Source organism: Nycticebus coucang, chromosome 1, assembly GCF_027406575.1.
Source record: "Nycticebus coucang isolate mNycCou1 chromosome 1, mNycCou1.pri, whole genome shotgun sequence".
Taxonomy (NCBI): Eukaryota; Metazoa; Chordata; class Mammalia; order Primates; family Lorisidae; genus Nycticebus; species Nycticebus coucang.
Window position 1 is genome coordinate 169,958,718 of NC_069780.1, and position 21,713 is coordinate 169,980,430.

At 44.8% G+C, this 21,713-nt stretch overlaps 1 protein-coding gene across 4 annotated transcripts in view; it reads right to left on the bottom strand.

The window, feature by feature from the left end:
- Positions 1-21,713, bottom strand: part of PDZD2 (PDZ domain containing 2) — a 393,189-nt gene that overhangs the window by 90,727 nt on the left and 280,749 nt on the right. For 3 of the 4 annotated variants that reach the window (XM_053592654.1, XM_053592679.1, XM_053592661.1), the window contains 3 exons: positions 13,653-13,795; positions 10,308-10,440; positions 4,054-4,209 (listed from right to left, as the gene is read on the bottom strand). In XM_053592654.1, the coding sequence (XP_053448629.1) occupies positions 4,054-4,209; positions 10,308-10,440; positions 13,653-13,795 (432 nt within the window). The remainder of the gene's footprint in view (positions 1-4,053; positions 4,210-10,307; positions 10,441-13,652; positions 13,796-21,713) is intronic. The other variant, XM_053592669.1, reaches the window with a different exon arrangement.

A 21,713-nucleotide genomic window follows, 5' to 3' on the forward strand; every position in this document is an offset into this window, starting at 1 on the left:
GTGGAGCAGGACTTTGGCCTGTGTTGAGGAGGGGCTAGGCTTCCAAAGTGTGGGTCTTCAGTCCCGGGAGTGGTGGTGACAGTGGGGATGGGTGGTGGGTGGCCTCGTCACTGAGCCAGACTCCACTGAGACGGCGGCAGTTATGAAGTCACTGTGCATTTCACCCCGTTCTTGTTTCCCTGCCTGTACGCCTCAGACTTGATGTTGACCATATGGTTTTATTCTAAGCATGGATGGCGCCTTTTGAAACGAAAATCTCATTGCAATTTATTGTAGCCATGAAAAATAAATCATAAGTATGCTCATGGCAGATTCTTAGCATTTGTATTACTTTTGCTCAACCTAAGTCACATCATGACTTACAGGTGCAAAAATAGTCAATGTCTGAGTAGAATTTGGCCACAGGTTTAATCATCATCATCTGTGAAATACAAGGCTTTGTGACTTTGTGGATCACGACAGTGCCAGGTTTCTTTCATTTAAGTGGTTCCTTAGTTTCCAGGGGTCCTCAAACTTTTTAAACAGGGGGCTAGTTCACTGTCCTTCAGACCGTTGGAGGGCCGGACTATAGTTTAAAAAAAAAAACAACTATGAACAAATTCCTACGCACACTGCACATATCTTATTTGGAAGTAAAGAAACAACACAGGAACAAATACAATCACACCGCCTCCTGTGGCCCGCGGGCGCAGTTTGAGGACCCCTGTAACAATTATAAAACAACCTTGGACTGTGACAGTATGACTAGATTTTTTTTCCAGCAGTTCGGCACCTTTATTAGGCACAGCAGGGCTGGCCTGGTGGATGGTACTGGCTGCCCACATGTCCTGCCCCTCCCACCCCCCACAGCTGTCTCTCAGGCCTGGTTCTCCTGCGTTGAAAGGGGAGCTCAAGAGAATGGCTAAGAGATGGAGAGTGGGTGCTCAGGCCCAGCGGTGGGGGGGCAAGAAGCCTTGGCACGTCTCCTCTGTGAATGGTTTGAGAGAAAGGTGGGCAGGAAGGGGAGGTTGGGTGGAGGTGGTACCCCAGGCACAGAGAAGGGAGAATTATCCGACTAGGATCTGTTCTGGTTTCTCCACCCATAACTGATTTAGGATCTGTGTGTAAGAGCTGGGGGTGACGTGACAGAGAAACTCAAATACAGCACAGACAACGGGTGTACTTGTGGCAAAACATAGCTAGGTCGTAAGCTTCTCCTTAAAGGTAACCTAAAGTTTGCTAAACAAAGTGTGTTATGATGGAATGCACTGAAATTCCTTTGGAAAAACTATAGTAAACTCTTAGGACAGTGTGTGATTTACAATAAAGTTGGACAATGTGAGGATGGGAACTGGCCACTGCTGCAAGTACAAATTAGTATAACCTCTCTGGAGAGAACCTTAAGTATTTCTACTGCTACATTCTATTTAAGGAAATATCATAAAAAAAATAATGCACAGAGATATATGGGCAAAGATGTTGTGTACAAAATTATCGTTTTTAAAAATACTTGGAGATGGGTGGCGCCTGTGGCTCAACGGGTAGGGCGCTGGTCCCATATGCCGGAGGTGGCGGGTTCAAGCCCAGCCCCGGCCAAAAAGAAAAAAAAAAAAAAAAAAAAAAAAATACTTGGAGATATATATATATATGATTGATGTAAATAGAATTTACAGTAGTAAATTGGTGAAACAAAGTATGGCACTTTCATGTTATGGGATATTAACCACGATAAATCATGTTTCAGAAGTCCCTCTTAAAGGCACATGTTCTTGATTATATCATTGAGACCATAGCAAGTTTCATCAGTCTGTTAATATAAGGTCAGTTTGAACAAAAAAACATACATGGGCTGAAAGGAAAAAGTTCAATTAGAAAGCCAAAGAAAAATGTTAAAGATGGCTATCTTTGAATAGTAAGACTGTGGGCGATTTATATTGTCTCTGGAAAAATTCTTTTGGTCGAAAACATTTTAGTGAAATGTTACTTTTGTTATCAGGAAAATGCATTTAAATTATTCATAATTAAACAAGTTATATAATTTGAATTATTTAAATTATAAGTTACAATTTATAAAAATTCTAACTTTACAACTATAATTTGAATAAAATACATAATATATAACATGTATTATATTAATACGAGTAATGATTAATTTATTAGAGCATACCATTATAAAAAGTTTCTACAATTAAAGGATTCTTTGGAATTTTTTGAAAAAGAAGATGAATTATTTTTTAAAAAGTATGTGACTATGACCTCTGCACAAAGTACTGGTGTAGCTGTACTACCTCACCAGCTTAGGGACTTAATCAGAGGGGATGTGGGTGTACCAAGAGTTGTCCTCTTTTTAAGACTCTGAGGTTCTGGCTGGTGCCTGTAGCTCAGCAGCTAGGGTGCCAGCCACATACACTAGAGCTGGCGGGTTCAAACCCAGCCTGGGCCTGCCAAACAACAATGACAATTCCAACCAAAAAATAGCCAGGTGTTGTAGTGGGCACCTGTAGTTCTAGCTACTTGGGAGGCTGAGGCAAAAGAATTGCTTAAGCCCAAGAGTCTGAGGTTGCTGTGAGCTGTGATGCCACAGCACTCTACCCAGGGTGACACAGTGAGACTCTGCCTCAAAAAAAAAAAAAAAAGCCCCTGAGTTTCCTAAGGTTTCCACTGTAACCCTCTGTAGCGTCCTGGGCACCATTGCTAAGCAGCTGGCATTAGTTCACAGCAGGGCTATGCAGACTGCGGGAGGGGATAAGAATGTAGCATAGCTCCATAGGCTGGAATCAGGCTGGGAAACCCCTAGAAAAAGGTGTCTGGTTAGAAAAGATCAGAGTGTTGGAATCCAGCTGGAGTTGAGCAGTCTGCTGGTGGATAGTCTCATCATTCCCCTTCCTACACCAGGGAAAACAAGAGGAGAGGTGACTACTCTGCCAGCACAGAGTTCTTTTATGGCCATCTTTCAGAAAATTAACGTAACAAATATTAAAGCCTATGATGTTTAGGATGTGAATGGTGTTTCCTTAGATGTAACCATTTGTGCAGTCCACAACCCACATACTCAGTGGCTCTGGATCTCCAGGAAACAAAAGGAAAAAAGGAAAAGCATCCATTTTTTTTCTTAACATAATGTAGCATATTATAGGAAACATGAAATACATTTTTTTTTTTTTTTGTCTTCTATGGGCTTATTAGAAAGCAAAACTACTTTTCGAATGCTCACCCAATGCTGCATAGGGTTGGTGTTGGTGAGAAAGAGTAAAGGGTTCCTCTCCACAGCTGTTTGGACAGGGACCAAGGGCTAACAAGAGCATGTTAGAAATGACATACCTTTCAGATGTGAGATATAAGGAGGGGACCTTGGAGCCACACTGAGACCTGTTAACCAGAATCCCTTCTGGCTGTGTGTGCCAGGCTATGAAACGGCCAGGCTGTCTAAGGAAGAGCTATGAGCCAGGCAGGAGTCCTGGTTGGATAAGACTTGGAAGACACATCCCACACAACTTTGCCTGAGTGGTTTTATGTTATTTTAACATTTCACTTTCAACTAGCAATCTATCCGTCTAAGTTTTAAAGTCAGGAACAGTATTTTTCTTTTCTTTTCTTTTCTTTTTTTGAGACAGAGTCTCTCACTATATCGCCCTCAATAGAATGTCGTGGCGTCACAGCTCACAGCAACCTCAGACTCTTGGGCTCAGGCGATTCTCTTGCCTCAGCCTCCCAAGTAGCTGGGACTACAGGCAGGAACAGTATTTTTCAAACACGCTATCAAGATGTACTAACAAAATCCTTGTATATATTGCAAGGCATCTAGAAATTGATACATGCATTGAACTCAACACGCAGTTACTTTCTTATCTTGTTTACAGTTTCATCTTGTTTACAGTTTCAATTTCTTTTTTCTTAAATGAAAAGCATCACCATCACAGATTTTTCCAGAAGATTCTGAGAAAAACAAAGAATGTTTTCCCCTACTGGTCTCTCTATCGTGGTGTCCCAAGCATTTACACTCTGATGCTGGCACTCACGTCTTTGAGTAAACATACTCAGGCAGCGAGCCTGGGAACCCAGAGGCACACTTACTGCTCCCTGGATGGAAGACGAGCCGGTTGCTTCGTCCTCTTCTCCGTCAGCCTCCTGGTCCTCGTTGTCAGTCCAAGAAGACACGTCCTCCATGGAGCTGGTCAGATCAGGCAAACTCTTAGATGTTAACCTGAGGAGTTCCTCTGCAGAGCTTTCCTGTGGGGACACAATTAAAGGCCCATCACGAACTATCCCATGGCACCAACCAGTCCTTGAACCTAATCTGGCAGGTTCAATCTGTGTGCTCCCAAGGCAAACCCCGTAGGGTCTATATGCTGTGCATTGCCAAGGTTACCCCAGATATCACTGGTTTGGGCTCAAATTAAAGGCAAACCATTTTTTCTCCCTTAAGAATTTGTGTTTCTGGGCTGCACCTGTGGCTCAGTGAGTAGGGCGCTGGCCCCATATACAAAGGGTGGTGGGTTTGAACCCAGCCCCGGCCAAACTGCAACCAAAACATAGCTGGGTGTTGTGGCGGGTACCTGTAGTCCCAGCTACTCGAAAGGCTGAGGCAAGATAATCGCCTAAGCCCAAGAGCTGGAGGTTGCTGTGAGTTGTGATGTCACAGCACTCTACCAAGGGTGAAGAAATGAGACTCTGTCTCTAAAAAAAAAAAACAAAAAAACTCACTGTTTCTTTGGGCAATCCAAGCTCCTCAAACTTAAGATCTTCAACGGCCTCCCCTCTCTTGCTTTTGGGATATAGTCTAACCCTTTTCACTGGCAGGCCAGCATTGTAAAGATGCCTCTGCCCAGCTCTCTGAACTCATCCCCCTCCATCCTCCCCACACCCTCTATTCAAGTCCTGTTACCAGCCAAACCATTCAGGACCTTTTCTACTGACAGCAGCTACCTCTGCTGAGATCATCCTTTCTTTTACAACTGAGGCTAGGTGGGCAGAGCTTACGCATCCTCTCCTTCTGACAGCCTTCCTGGGTCAGCTCAGGAGCCATTTCATGTGCTCTCCCTTTCTTCTCTAACGTCCTGGACCACTGCTTTTATCTCCTTGCAGTGACTTGTGTATCGTCTGAAACAGGGGTCCTCAAACTGCAGCCCGCAGGCCACATGAGGCAGTGTGATTGTATTTGTTCCTGTTATGTTTTTTACTTCAAAATAAGATATGTGCAGTGTGCATAGGAATTTGTTCATAGTTTTTATTTTTAAAATATAGTCTGGCTCTCTAACAGTCTGAGGGACAGTGAATTGGCCCCCTGTTTAGAAAGTTTGAGGATGCCTGGGAAAGTTCCTCTAAAAAAACCATTTTTTTTTTTTTTTTTTTTTGAGATACAGTTTCACTGTATTGCCCCTGGCTAGAGTGCTATGGCATTAGCCTAGCTATCAGCAATCTCAAACTTCTGGGCTCAAGCAATCCTCCTGCCTCAGCCTCCCAGGTATTTGGGACTACAGGTGCCGGCCACAATGCCCTGTAGTGATACAGGGTCTTGCTCCTGTCTCAGGTTTATCTCGAACTCCTGAGCTCAAGTGATCCTCCCACATGGGTCTCCCAGAGTGCTAGGATTACCGGTGTGAGCCACAGTGTCCAGCCAAGTTCCTCCAAGTTAATACCATTTCTACTCACTGCTGTGTCTCAAAGCCTACCTTAGAGCCCATATATCCTTATATCCAAACCCCTCTACTAGCATATACTTACTAGAAAGAGATTAGATTGTTTACTGAGGCAAAATGCTGTGGAGATGATCATGTCTTTAAGTGGAGATTGATAATGTCTTTTCAATGAAACTGGCCCTTGATCAACGTTTAAAGGTCAATAAAAGCAATCAGACTCCATTTAGATGTGACTCTCAAGGGGGCTTCATTCACACAGCTCTTTGTTCTTATGTATAGTGAAGGGCAGAGTAGGTTGTGGGATGCAGTGAGATCATTAAGACCTCCCCACAGTCCCAACTGGGAAATATCACAGCATATGAGGCCAGAGATCAAGGCTGCGGAGCCGATCCAACCGGCAAACAGAGAAATCTGTCCTTTCTTTACTTTCCCCCATGAGCCGCCTCTCCATCTACAGGGAGGGAAACACCTAGAAAGTTTCAATCATCATGTTGCCTGAGGATAGAAAAGTAGACCAAAAAATTGCCCATCTCAGATAATGGATGTTACTAAATATTAGTGGCTTGGCACCAAACAGCAATGACATTTGTCACAAGTTTGATGCTGGTTTCACCTTCAAAGTACCTGAAGATAATACACTTTAGGTCAGTAATTGTGAACAGTATACAGCTAGTCCTTACCTAAGGAAAGGAAAAAAGAGTTATTAAATGAAAAGTGAGTTCAGTCTTCTTTTGTGATGTCAACTCTGCTAGACTGTTAACAGAAAAGAGTTAAAAAAAAAAACAGACTCCAGCTGGTTAGTAAATTGCACAGCAGCTAGAGGACAGACCATGGTCATAGAAATGGGCTTCCTGGTGTGGAAAGATTTTTACAGCATGCCTACTCAGTGAAAAGCAGGTTAAAATAATATGTATTAACTATGATGTTAATAATGCATGTGATAATAAACTAGATGTAATATTGCGTGATAACCAGAAAGGCAGACATTTCTCTGGTGCTTGCTAGGACCAGCTGCCCTGCTCAGGGCCGTTTATCATCTCCTGCAGTCTTCCTAATAGCCTCACAGGCAGTTACTGATTCTTTTTTCTCATTGTACAGAGTGAGAACTAAGATTTGGGGACATGCAATAAGTGGCCAAGGACACAGCTTTTAAAGGGCCATGCTGGCACTGGTGAATTACCTCTGGGGCGCACTCTGTCTCCTTGTGTTTGAGTCCATTGAAAGGAAAATGTGTGTACACGCTACACACACTCACATTCACGCTGGGAGGACACACCAGAACGGCTAGCACTATTGTCACCTTCTTCCCCCCCTCTGTGTTTCCTGGGGCGTTGTCTACATTAGATACAATAAATACATATTATTTATGTATTTAAAAACCAAGAGTGAGCAAGCAGCTCTATGTTGTTTCCAGGAATATCAGAACTAACTTGGACATTCAAATTCATTCATTCAACTAAACTTTGTAAGCTTCCCACTACGTAAGTAAGGAACATATCTGTGGGGAAACATCAGACAGCCTCTCTGCAAGAAAGTAACTGCTCTATTTCCAAAACAATGCCTTACAGTTTTGTGACAAGATGACTATTATCCAGGATAATAAAATTTACATTTTTATTATTCTTCCTATTCAGCAATTCAAAAGCTTCCTCCACCCCTTTCAAATACGAAGGTGGCAACAAAGCCTGTGGATTACTTGCATGAGGTACCTCAAGATTGATCCTTCTCTTTTATCCAAGTGGATGAGCACAGTGGATGTAGAATGAGTTCCCGGTGGTAGCAGCTCATCCCCCAACTGTAAATGGAGCATGTTGGGAGAAGTGAAAGGTCTCCCTGCTCTGACGTTGGGTCAGCTGCAGGACCACGGCTCACCACAGATGCCCAAGAGCCAATGGATTGGGAATTGGAATGGACAACCATTTTTGGTTCCAGGATGCTGTTTAGCCCCACAAGGAGCTCAGCAAATGCCCCCCAAAGTCAAAGCCTCTGGCAGGAGCACCTTCTCCTTTAGTAGCCCCACTGGCTCTGGTGCCCTCCACATCTCATTTGCATGTCGGGCGGGTGGGAGTAGGTGAAGCAGCATCAACTGTGAAGTGCAGGGACTCAGGATAAAACCTGCTCCGCCACCTACTGCTGTGTGCCCTGGGGGCAGGTAACCACGCAGATTTTAATTCCACTCCTTGAATAAAAAGAAGTAATACCTGTCTCAGGGGATTTTTTTTAAAAGAATGAGATAATCACTAAAAAGCCCCTGGCATGGCCACTCGATGCATCCGCATAGAGAACTTTATTTATTTTTGAGACAGAGTCTCAAGCTGTCTCCCTGGGTAGAGTGCTGTGGTGTCACAGCAACCTTAGACTCTTGGGCTTAAGTGATTCTCTTATGTCAGCCTCCCAAGTAGCTGGGACTACAGGCGCCCACCACAACGCCCGGTTATTTTTTGTTGTTTTAGCTGGCCCGGGCCGGGTTCAAACCAGCCAGCCTAGTTGTATATGGCTGGCACCCTACCCACTGAGCTACGGGCGCCGCCCCGTCCTTCCTTCTTCTAAGTCAGTGTATGAGGTCGGTGAGCGGCCACATCCAGGAACTAGTTTTCAAGGTCCTGTTCATGCCCTGAAATCATCATTAGCTGTTTTATTTTTACCTTATGTTTTGTGTGTTTTTTGTGTGTGTGAGTAATGGCTTGACAGAAAAATGGCCCCCTTCCCCATCTTCCAAACTAGCAGGAGAAAGAAGTGGGCAGAGAAAGGAGGGTTGGTGGTGTGTGGCACACCGACTGTGCAGGACCCTGCGTTCCTTAGCCACAGATCGTGGAGCTGTGGGCTGTGCAAACAAAACAAGGCTTCTCCGCAAACACATGCCTGTGTGTGTGTGAGACCCAATGGCGCGTTCAAGTTCCTGGTACACCTGGGAAAAAGAGGACTTGGTTTCTCCTTCTCTTGCAGTATCACCTCCTTGTGGAATTCAGCAGGCTGACAGAGAAAACCGGGGTTTGCTCCCCTTCCCTTGCCTTGTGAAGGGCCGCAAACAGCACCCTGGCAGACACGCTGGGTGAAGACAGGCGCTCAAGGGACTCCCCAGGCATCTCTGGGAGGAGGGGAAAGGATCAGTGAGTGGGAAATGGCTCAACACCTGCCTCCAGGGCCCCAGATGCCCACTCTTCCTGCCAGGTCTTCAGCAAGGCTCTGGATACTCTTTCTGGAGCCTGACAGTCTAGGTCAAGGGTTTGGGGTAAAAGGTAAAAAGACAGAAAAGCAGATTTTTCAGATAGCTTGAAGTGTTCTTCTATTAGTTAAACACTCCAAAAATTGGCAATAGATCTTGTAGACTAAGAGGGAAAAATACAGGGTGGACATAAAGTTCGCATGCAATTTACTATATTAAACTAATTTAAATTGCACACGAATGTTATGTCCAACTTGGATATAAAAACCTACAAATGCCAGGTTCAAAACAGCAGGGACGATGAAAGGAACTACCCACACCGGCAAGAGTGTCATGCTGCAGAGGGTGAGACTAGCTTGGCCCCACCTAGTTCTTCAGGGCTAGAAGGGAGCCTGCACCGGCCCCTCAGTCACACAGACTCTTTCCTAGTCTCCTCGACAGCACAAGACAGCAGACCAGACACAGAGAAGTCCCAGCCACCGCCTCCTCACCACACTTGTGTAGCCCTGTGGCCTATAGTCAAATGCTTTAAGAAAGTAGATGCTGGGGCCCAGAACACGGGCACTATATTAACACACTCTGGGGCTGAGAGTGGAAGAAGCCCCGGCCTGGGGTTGCTGGAGCTGGTAAATGGAGAATGGTGAAGATGGAGCAGCAGCGAGACAGGGGACAGACATGGGGCTGGAGCTAAGGGCCTGGGTCCTGGCACGGCTGATGGTGGCAGAGCCTCTGCAAGAATGGAAGCTCCAACTCACTTCTTGTAAAACTGGAGAGGAAGAAAGGCTGATCGGACTGGGTAAACAGGATTCACAAGGCTTCCTCCAGCCCCAGCACTCAGGGCCCAGGACTTGCTGTGTGGCCCTGATGCCTCCTGCCCCCTTCCTTGATATCCAGACTGCCACATCTCTCAAGTTTTTCCTGAGAGAACTGCTGTTGTCCCCACATTGCCCTCACTCCTACCCGAGCATTCTTACTCTTCCTGAGTTCTATTATTTCTTCTCTATCCCTTACCATGTATCTATAAAGACTCTTAAAGAAGCTGAGCATGGTGACTCACGCCCATAATCCCAACACTTTGGGAGGATCACTTGAGGCCAGGAGTTGAAGACCAGTCTGGGCAACATAGGGAGACCCTGTCTGTAGTAAAAATTAAAAAAAATTGGGCAGGCATGGTAGTGGACACCTGTAGTCCCAGCTACTTGGGAGGCTGAGGCAGGAAGCTTGCTTGAGTCCTGGGGTTCAAAGCCCTGGAGTTCAATGATCGCACCACTGCCCTCCAGCCTGGGCAATGGAGTGAGACTCCATCTCTTAAAAAAACAAAAAAGACTCTTGAAGGAAAGCAATTTAAATACACTTTAGCTAAGGGCCTCCGTGTGGCCTTGTCCTATAGAGTCCAGGCTGTTTAAATGGCCCAAAGTAAATGTGCAATTGCACACACGTCTGTGTGTGGCATGGGCAGGGGCTTCAAATACAAAGTCACCACTACCGTTACGGATATTAAAAAACAAACAAAAACGACCTACCTTGCTGGCCACCACCAGCTGTACCATTCCAGTAGCTGAGCGAAGAATGGCCACAGCTTCCTCGTGGGAGAGCCCGACCAGTAAGTGACCATTGATCACCAGCAGCTCATCTCCTAAGGACAGTCTGCCATCCCTGAGGAAATGGAGATGGGAAAAAAAACCCCTTGTCAAGATATTCTGGGCCCAAGAAAGGACATTTTCCTGGAGCTAGGGAGGGTCATGAGAGGGGACATGTGAATTGGGTAAAGAGGAAGCAGAGGCAGTTTGGGTTGGGATTACTTTATCTTTTGTGTCCAGATCCCCACTACGGCAGTGAAAAGCTCTACAATCTCAGGGATAGCTAAGTAATAAGCATGTTCTTAAGTTACTACCATATTCAGCACCAGCGTCAACAAAACCCCCATCCAGGTGGAGATGGTGAAAGAGGAACTAAGACCCCCAGGTTTTGGGGAGTCAGGTCATTCTTTTATTAATCCTACCTGCCATCCTGTCCGGTGACCGAGCCATTAGCACAGGGCAGAGTCATAAGCTAAGCTCAAGAAGAGTAAAAGCATCCTAGCCCATCAGAATCTGGACCCTGACCAGATTTCCACTGGGGCACCTGTGATTCATACAGGTGTATGAACCCTGCATGTGTCTGTGCCTCCAAAGAGTTAGAGGGCTTTGAAGATAAAGCCTCTTGGTACATTTTTCTTCATGAGGTCCCTATACCCAGCTTCAAGAGCGGACAGATGAATTTTTTAAAAAAGAAAAAAGAACAATTAAACTGCCTAATTTGCTATTGTTGTAGGTACCAGGCCTAGGCTACAAACATGGCTGTACAAACATTTTCTCTTTCTTCATTTCTATTAAATTCAATTATGGCTGACTCTAAGCTTCTTTCCCACTGGGTCAGTAGGAGTCCCTTTCCCTGGGGTGTGGGTCAGGGGTCTGGGTGGCACCTGTACCCTACCATTGGCCAGACCTCTTTAATCATGGCAGGTCAGCAGTCCTGTGGGTTCCAATAGCGCCTCCTGCCTGGTCTCCCAGAATCCCAAAAGAGCCAGAGATTGCTAACTATGGGATAGGAAATCGGTGAGGTGGAGAACCCTGATTCCAGGGTTCCATCCTACTCTGTAAAGGCTTCACATCAGCACCCAGAGTGCTGCCATGGGACCCACATATCTCCAATACTCTTGCTTCACCCAACTCTGTCTCTGCCCCACCTATAGGCTCTTTCCCCTCACCTTCTTTCAATGTATTGACCACCTTCTCCCCTTCCATTCTTATCTCTTCTCCCTACCGTCAAGATCTTCTCTCTCATTCTCTCTTTCCTCCAGGGAATGCAGCATCATCTTTTCTATGACTTTCAAGTTTTTTTTTTTTTTTTAACTCTACCACAGATTTCACAGAATTAATTCAGGTTTTAGTGTTCTTTTTTTTTTTTTTTGTAGAGACAGAGTTTCACTTTATTGCCCTCCGTAGAGTGCCGTGGCGTCACACAGCTCACAGCAACCTTCAACTCCTGGGCTTAGGCAATTCTCCTGCCTCAGCCTCCCCAGTAGCTGGGACTACAGGCGCCCGCCACAACGCCCGGCTATTTTTTTGTTGCAGTTTGGCCAGGGCCGGGTTTGAACCCGCCACCCTCGGTATATGGGGCCGGCGCCCTGCTCACTGAGCCACAGGCACCGCCCCAATTAATTCAGGTTTTAACAGAAGATAATAGGGACCAGAGACTTCTGAAAGCCTCTACTTTCTGATCTTCAAAAATCTCTGAAGCAGAAAAATGCTAAGTGTCCTGCTAATTGCTTAGAATGGTGAGAGAAGGGAAATGTTTCTTATGGAAGGAGAGGGATTCAGGAATAAAGAATCCAGTGGTTCTGGCCAGTGTCCCTGGGCTTACTTATTCATAACACCATCAAAATGATCCCCATTACTCTCCCTATTTCCCTCTTTTAATTCCATTTCTCTCATCTCCCTATTAACTAGAATACCCCCCAATTGTGAGTCAGACACCCAAGGCCAAGAAACACACAACTCCATGCTAAGAATGAAAGGAAAATGATGAGACCCAGTAGAAATAGCTCAGGTGGAAAAGAGACAAGAACAGTTCTGTGTAAGCTTATCTCTGGGCACAGGAATGTCCTAATCGACAACTTGCCAAAGACAGACTAGAACCTAAGACCTAGGATTAATTAATGGGAAGATGACTACCTGACAAGAGTTCCTTAAAGCATGTCTCATTAGGAAGTTTCATAATGTTCTTCCGGGTAAAAACCACCTACGGTCTTAATCTTTTGATAATTACTGGCATCCAGATAATTAAGGATTGAAGTTAATCTTATCTCTACATTAGTTGTTAGCATCCTAAAGACTCTGCTATTAATAGTGTGTGCCCTGGTCCCCTTCTTTCTTTTCCATTCTTCAGACTGAAGATCTCCAGCCCCTCCAACTATACCTAGGAAGATACACATTTGAATTTTAGCCATACCCTCCTTAGAATCAGGTTATCTGGACTGAACACCAAATTCCAGACCAGAAAAAAGATGCTCACCTTCTTCCAGCAGTGAAATTCTTTTATGTACCTCCTGTACGTGTGTGGGCATGCAACACAAGTACGTGCCTTGTCATGCCTTGCAAACAGTAGACACCCTGTGTATGTGGAAGCAATTAGCTAGCAGGCAAGAGCCTGCCTGACATTTTGGGACAGTTACATCCTTCATACTCAAACAACTTTTTTACACATATTCTAACTGAACACTGTCCCTCTTCCTACTTCAGACCATTGTGCAATTTAAAAACTTTTGAAGTCTGTATTATTTTCAGATCACAAGGAAAAAAATTTACATTCACTTTCTTTCCCTTCTCCATCTGCATGACAGACACACGTGTCTCTAGGTGTGAAATCCTGATGGACCTGACAAGTGAAGCCCCAGTGCATGAATCGTGGTCACACTTAGAACCAATCACTTTCCCAAGTCATCTGTCAAGTCTTAATAGGACTTAGGATGTCAGCAATGTGGAGTCTGTTCAGGAATATATTCTCAGTAAGTAACTTCCTTCCACCTCAGTACCAGCATCTCCAAAGTCAGAATATATAACATTCACTCAAAACTGAAACCACACCAGAAAGAGATCCAACCTCTCCTTCACGGTTTAGAAGATCCTGGGATAACTCCTGCAATTAGCCACTTCCTGTGCTCAGAGATGTGTTTCATCAGAACTGCCCCTGCCTGGTTTCCTTCTGTCTCCAGCATAATCTTCATGAACTGTAATTACCATGCTGACCGACTGGAGGAATACTACCACCAGGGAAGGGGAGGGGAAGGACAGGAGGCAGAGAGATGGGGAGAGGTATCTAGTCACCTGTGAGCGGCACCTCCTTCCTTCACTTGAGTGACAACGATAGCGTGAGGTGAGCGCTTTGATCCTCGGCCTCCACTAACCTGAATTCCCAGCCCATCCGATTCTTTGAGCAGCTCCATCTTCCATATCCGGCCAACTTCCTCCTTGGAAGAAAAAGTGAGCACACCGTGAAGGATGCTGACAGACACACGGCATTAGCACAGGGCAGCAGAGCTGTCTCCTTGGGCCGAGCATCCATCACTTGTCAACAGACGTCACAGAAGAAAAGAAAACTCTGTGGATTGGATGAAAATCTCTGGCTGACAGCGCTGTCTCACAGAACCTTCTGTGATAACAGAAATGTCCTATATTTGTAACACCAAATATAGCCACAGGTGGCTATTCAGTGCTTAAAAGGTGGCTAGTGGCAACTGGGGCACTGAACTTTTAATTTCACTGAAATCTAATGAAACTCAAATAGCCATCTAGCAGTTATGAAACTCAAATAGCAGTTATGATACTGAACAGTATAGCAAGTGTGATCGAGTTTCCTGAGCAGGGTCCTTTGAGGTGAAGCTTATTGTGCCTGAAACTCAGATGTCACTATGCATGTAAACACTGGCTGTGTCTGGGTTCCTTTTACTTCTGCACAAGTAGCATTTCATAAAGGGAGAGGAAAAGAAGACAGTCCAGGTCTTGGCACCAGGAGACCTCAACCAGCTTGAACCCAGGTCTGCCATTTGTATTTATGGACGTCACTTCACCAAATGCCCAAAAATCTCAGCATCCTTGCCTCTAAAGTGGGAATAATTATTAGCAATTCTAAATGTGTTGTTAGGATTAAATGAGGTATTTATGGAAACAGTGGCAAGACAGCACTTAGTAAATACATAATCAATGTGAATAGGTAACCATATAACTACTTACATCCTATACATATATATATCCACAGAAATGTTAAAAAATTATAGTGAATTGAATCTCGAGCTTCCTTAAAACAAATAAGGACATTTGCACTAGACTGTTTATCACAGCTCAATTTACAGTTGCCAAAATGTGGAAACAACCTAAATGCCCACCAACCAGGAATGGATTAACAAACTGTGGTATATGTATACCATGGAATACTATTCAGCCATTAAAAAGATGGAGACTTTATATCTTTTGTATTAATCTGGATGGAGGTGGAACACATTCTTCTTAGTAAAGCATCGTAAGAATGGAGAAGCAAGAATCCAATGTACTCTATTCTAATATGAAGGCAACAGATGAGCTAATACAAGGGGGTTAGGGGAATGAGCAAGTAGGGAGGGGGGAGGCTGCAGGGGGATAGGGGTCATGGTGTAAGGCACACCTCTTGGGAGTGGGACACAATGAAAAGAGGGACTTTAACAAATGCAATCACTGTAACCTAATTCTTTGCACCCTCAGTGAATCCCAAACAATAAAAAAAAAAAATACCATCTTTGGTAGGAGAAATCAAGACAGAAAATTAATCAATAAATCTGATATCAACTGCTACCGACATTGATTTGCATACCCTTTAAATATGTTAAAAAATGCTTTAAACCCTGTACAAATCTACCCTTTAAAAAATCTAACATCCGTTTCTAAGCCATCTGATTGACGGTAGTCTTTCTGCTTTGGTTCATCCTCCACTAGTCTTGCTATCTCACTCCAAGGACATAAACATATGCTCACTGCAAAACTGTTGAGCTCCCTTGGTTACTTAGCTATTCAGAGAAATGAAAGCAAAACCTTCAAAAGTGATTTACTTTGGAGTCTTACTTTAGTCTCACCCCTGTAGTTCTTTTCAGCCCTAGATATATAAGCACGGGTCACAACACAATCCTCAACATACCAAACAAAATCCATCTGTTTTTAACATCCATTGTAAAAGTCCAATGGAACTATTAAGGTCCAATATGGACAAAGCCATCATCCCCCTAGAAATAGGCAACCTGCCCATTCCAGATGTTTGCACAAGAGGAAGAATGTGAAGCATTTAGAAAATCTGAATTACACACTGTCAGAAACTAAAACGAAGTTTTATGCAATAGTAAAAATGCCATCTGTAGAACAGTCACTGATGTGCAGCAATAGGAACACCTGTGGAAATGATTACCACAGATGGGTTGGATCCTACGCTTTCTTTAGCACAGCGCTGCCTGGTGCGGCTCCACCCCGTCAGCCACATCGGCAGTGCCAACCGTCTCCTCCAGCCTCTGACCACAGACAAACCAAGCCTGTCTGGCCGAATGTAACTTCAGAAGTCACTGGCTTACCACAGCAGTTCATGAACTTGTCAACGATCCCTATTTCATCCAATCACCACATGCTCTGGCCTCCACAGCTTTTGGTTTGCTGCCTCTGACCTCTGGAACACCTTTCTCTTCCCCATTCAGAAACATCCTCCCTGGTCTTCAAAGTCTCTCATTGCTCCATCACTTCCAAAAAAGCCATCCTTGAGAATAAGTACGACTGCCAAGGTGGCAGCTTTCAACACTTCCACGACATGACACTCTAACGGATACCAACAGAAAGAACAAATTCAATTTGTGCCAATTAGCTGTTGTCCTGGCTTGCTGGGTCCCCAACACCAGCCCACAGGACAGCCCTGTGGCTGCCTCCCTGTACCTCCCAATGCAGTTGAGGGCAGGAGGGTGGACTGCCTTTACATGCAAAGATATGCCATGGCTCCTGGGGTCTAGAATTAGAGGGATAGTGTTTCTCTTCCCCCGCCCCAGTACCGAAAAGCCGTGGGCTTCTTTCCCGAAAGCAAATTATTACACACCATTATTACTGGCTTCAGCCCAAATTTGCAAAAACCTACCCACCCTCATCACTAGTTTACACTATCATTCCTTTCCGCCTTTTCTTTTGTTAAACAGAACATGTGGTATGGTTAACAGGGGGTCTGAAGATAGCAGATACTTACCTTTTTAATTTTAAATGTTTTTAGAAGTAGAACTTGTGATAAGAAACATACACAGCTAGTTAAAAACAAAGCACGTGTACAATACAAATGGCTTCAGAGGGTAGACTTGACCAAGCTAGAATGCAGCCCCTCGACTATACTAGTCAAGAAATACATCTTCTCTCTCACTTTTATCCAACAACATGATTTTTTTTTTCATAATTGAAAGTTGGAATTGGATGGGAAGTTTCCCGAGAAATCAATGCGGGTTTCCTTCCCTTGGAATTAATTTCTTGATGAGCTAATGGAGGAATTCAGAGAAATATGAAGGAAGATACAAATAGCAAGAGGCAGATGTTATCAGTTTCAACCATACAGTTGTCAGTTCTAAATTTAGCTCCCTATAGCTAAAGCAAAGCTCAGTTAGAAATAAAATCAGTGTCTCACACATATTAGGCAAAAGCTGGTACTGGCCAAAAACCAACAGGCCAACTCAAACATAACAGTATTAAGGCTGTTTCCAATGGTCTGCACACTGTTCCACCTGGGTATCTAAAACACACCTCAGTACAGTCAAAATTGGCCTCTTTCTCCCTCCCACTCCTGGCTTTCCCATCTCAGTGGGAAAGCAGCATCAGCCACTTGTGTTAAAGATGATTCACAAGCCAGAAGCCCATAATTACCTTTGATTCCTGTTTCGTCTCCCACATCCAAGGCATGAGCAAGATCCGCAGACTCCACTGCCAAAGTAATCCCACATCCATCAACTTCTGCTCAGCCCCCTCTAGCCCCCTCCCCTGTCTAAGGCACCAGCATTTTTAGTTTGGGTGACCACAACAGCCTCCAATCAAGTCTCCCTTTCAATTCCTTATCTCCTACAATCCATTATTCTCCATGAAATATCCAGAGGTGAATGTTTAGGAAACACATTTCTTTTTTTTTTTTCTTTTTGAGACAGTCTCACTATGTCACCCTCGGAGAGTGCGGTAGTGCCACAGCTCACAGCAACATCCAACTCTTGGGCTTAAAGTTATTCTCTTGTCTCAGCTGGGACTACAGGCACCTGCCACAACGCCCAGGTATTTTTTTGTTGCCGTTGTCATTATTGTTTTTTAGCTGATTGGGGCCGGGTTTGAACCCGCCAGCCTCAGTGTATGTGGCTGGTGCCGTAACCACTTGTGCTACCCGAGCTGAGCCAAGAAACACATTTCATGATGAACTCAGCTTAAGCCCTCCAATGGATCCCTATTGGATGGAGAAAAAGGTCCAAACTCCGTGATGGCACACACGAGCCTCTGTGATCCACCCTGCCCACATGTGCCAAATCATTTCCTAGTGCTTAGTCTCTTGGCTCCTGGAACACTCCCTCACTCCCGCCTTACAGTAGCTGCTTCTGCGGCTTCTTCCCTAGGAACATTCTGCCCCCAGACCTTACAGGGCCTGTCCTTTCTGGACACCCCGGCTTCGGCTCAGACATTGCCTCTTCCAGAGGTCGCCTTCTGCGACACCCAATTGCAACTAGCCCCACACCCATGACACTGTCCAGCCGTCTTTCACTTCATCCTGCCTTATGTCATGTGTAGCATTTGTCACCATCTGACATTATGATTTATTTGCTTATCTGTTGTTTGTGGCCCCTTATATGCCATAAATGCCATGGGACAGAAAGCTTGTCTATCTTGTTTACCAACAGATTCTCTAGCAACTAGACAGTGTCTAGCACATACCAATGCTATCTTGTAGTGCCATTGAGTTAAGAAATACAGAACGTTTATGCATTGATCTTATGATTCCTTGATAGTCAGTGATACTGATGCTAAGAGACTCTTCCAGATGGGAGACCCGTATTTTGCCAGTGTTCACCACGTGGCCCCGGGGCAGGTGGAGGGCCAGAGTTCTGAAGCAAGCCCTGTCTAGACAGATGGTCTGGGCACTCATTTCCTTGCACACTGCAATAAGGGGCAATAAGACTTTGTCAGCCTATTGAGAAAAAGCCAAACCATGACAAATTGGACACTATGGACTTCTGGACTAATGCTGTCAGAGCGTTACGCTTTCCCGTGAACTGCCAGTTACTGAGTTCGCACAAGTATTTCTTCACTGAAGCCAAGGAGGGGATTTATCTACCAAAATAGGGGCTGTACATTAAAGGGAGCTGTCTTGCAGCATTTAAATGATCTTATTTCTGCTGGAACCAAAAATTAAATTTTACCATAGCATCTTTGCCCCAAATGTGAGAAGACAAATAATCCAATCTCTGCTCCCGTTGTGAACCTGTTCTGAGACTGTTTGCTTACCCCTTATCCAGAATGATTAGGAAGAAATGAAGAAACGTGTGATCACAATGTCAGAGCTGGGAGTCCCTTAGTCATCAGACCAGAATGCAGGTGAGAAAACAGAAGCCCAGAGAAAGGCCATGGCAGCCACAGGGCCACAGGGCTGGGGACGGAAGAGTGGGGACTAGAGTTTGGTGTCCCATCTCTTAGGCCTGGATCTCTTGGACACCTTCATTAGTAAATATCTATGAAGCCTCTACAGGTGCAAGGCTCTAAGTGTGGATGGGTGACAGAAAGACAAAGAAGGCCCTGCCCTTAAAGTCTCCTGGGGACACAGCAAGCCGAATGGTAACTGGGACGTGTGAGCTTTGAAGAAGACCAGCAGCAACTGCAGGAGCCCAGAAAGGAGACATCTACCTCTGCCGCAGGAGGCAGGAAAGTCACCCAGGCCTCCTGGAGGAGGACGTCTTGGTGCCTAGACCCCCAGGAAGGGCAGATGCTCAGCTACGAAGAAAAGGGGGGAAAAAAACTGGGTGGGTGAGTAGCATCCACTGAAGGCTGAGGGCAAGAGCGAGAATGGCCTTTGCAAAACCTGCAGCAAGTTCAGCCCAAGGGGAGGAGGGAAAAAGTCACAAGAAACCTGGCCTCCTGGACAGCTTCAGGACTGGGGCTGGCTGCCAGAAACAGCAAACCATGAGCACTCTGGAACTTTCAGGGAGGGGTGAAGGGCTAGAGTTTGAGCTAATGATTGCTCATGAATAAAGCATGAAGCCTCCATGAAAGGCCCTAAAGCATAGGAATGCATTCCTATGCCAGGTAAGGGTAGTGCGCCCCCCAGCCTTTGGGGACCCTTCTGGGCCTTGCCCTATGTATCTCTTTACCTGTATTCCTTATTATACAGGGTGGCCATAAAGTTTGTGTGCAATTTAAATATGGCCATCCTGTATAATAAACTGGTAAGGAGAGAAAAAGAAAAGAAAAGCAGTGAAAGATGGAGGTAGAAAGTTAAGGAGGGATCCCATAATGAAGGGCCTCAAATGCACACCAACGTGTTTGTGTGTCCACTGAAGGTGAAGTGGATCCACCCAAACGGTTTACACAACAGTGCACACATGCACATATGTGAATATGCACTGCGTTTATGAGCGATGAGATCTGCTCTTTAGAAAGGTCACTCTGTTTGCCGCAGCGACAGTGGATGCATGGGATGGCAGTGGTGCTGAGACAAGTAGGGGAGGACTGTGACAGCCCAGGGGAGAGGCAAGAGCAGCCTGGCCCTGACCTGAAACTGTAGGAGCAGGGAAAAGATAGGTGGGCTGAGCTGAGAGGTCTGGCAGGGAGCTGGAGTTGACAGCACTTGGTGACTGACTGGGCATGCAGTCAGGAAGAAGGCAGCATTTCAGTTGATGCCAGATGACCAACTGTCCCAGTTTGCCCAGAATAAAGGGTGTCCCAGGATTTTCAGTGAGAAACAAGGGAAAGTTCTGGACCAATCAGGATGGTTGGTTACCGCAGTTGACTCTCATGAAATTTCTGAGACCTATAACATGGGGGTGGTTCTGGTGGTGGGGAAAAGGGAAGCAATGAGTTTTAGGCATCATCTCAAATACCCCAGATGCTGACACCCTGCAGGCACTTGGCATAAAGCTTGGGGGCTCAGGACAACAGCGAAAGCTCAGACATGGACTTAGGAGATGTTACCATGTAGGAGAATGTAAGTTCACCCCGTAACCAAGGGGGCTTCCTGGAAGAGGATCGTGTCATGTTCTCTCTGATGCAAACATCAGGAAACACCCGGAAGATATTCTGAGTGTGACTCTCAAGTTTTCCATCCTTTCCTGCAGACTCAGATCTGGGATGGCCTTCATGAAGCCTCTGCTGAGCCCTTACAGAGAAGGCATAGGAAAAAGGCTGCTACTGTATAGGGCAGGTGATGATTACTACCCTGTTCCCCCCAAAATAAGACATCCTCCGAAAGTAAGACCTATTTACGGGAAAGATAAGACGTCCCCTGAAAATAAGACCTAGCGCATCTTTGGGAGCACACCTTAAAATAAGACACTGTTTTATTTTTGGGGAAACAGGCACAAATGCACAGGCACACACATGCCAGTTGTGAATAAACTTGCCTTCCTGGCAAATGAAAATATTCTTTTTGTTGTTGTTGTTAAATGATTGTGTTTGGTTGTATTCATTGCAGCATTATAAAAATACACATTTTATATTAAAAGACTTCCAAAAACTGTCACCTTGAATGTGCAATAATCTTTGCTAGAAAAGTAATAAGGAACTCTGAACTCATGTCTGAAATTGTTGATCTGTGTCCTAAGAGAGTCTTATGTTTTAGAAAATGAATCCAACTTCCATATTTAAAAAAAAATCTATCTGTTTATATATATATATGTATCATTTTTTTGTTAATACTTTATGGAAATATCCCATTTTTAAAAAGAAGAATTTGTTTAAAGGAAATCTGTTTCCTATTGCTCTGTCAAGGGAGGACAGAATAAAAAAACAAGGGCTGATGATTTATTTTAATGCAATATTTTCTTAGAATAATAGTCCATGAAAAACAAGTACCTGACAAGCAAAAATGGTCTGAATGATCCTGTTATAAGCTTTTCCTGTGATTTATTAACTCTTTGCAGATATATGAAATCATTAATAAAGCAGAAACAGAACAACACTGGCATGTTCAATCCCTCATTACCCAAAGGTAATGGAGTTTCCCCCCAAAGGTGTAAGAGGTAAGTAGCTAATTTCTGTTTTTCTGGAAATTCCATTTTAGCATGACCTTGGTCTCAACTATTCCTGGAGTAAAAGTATAAATCCGCTCTCGCCCAGGATCCTCAGCAACCTTCGCATGAGTCTCTTGGTTCCACTGGGTGC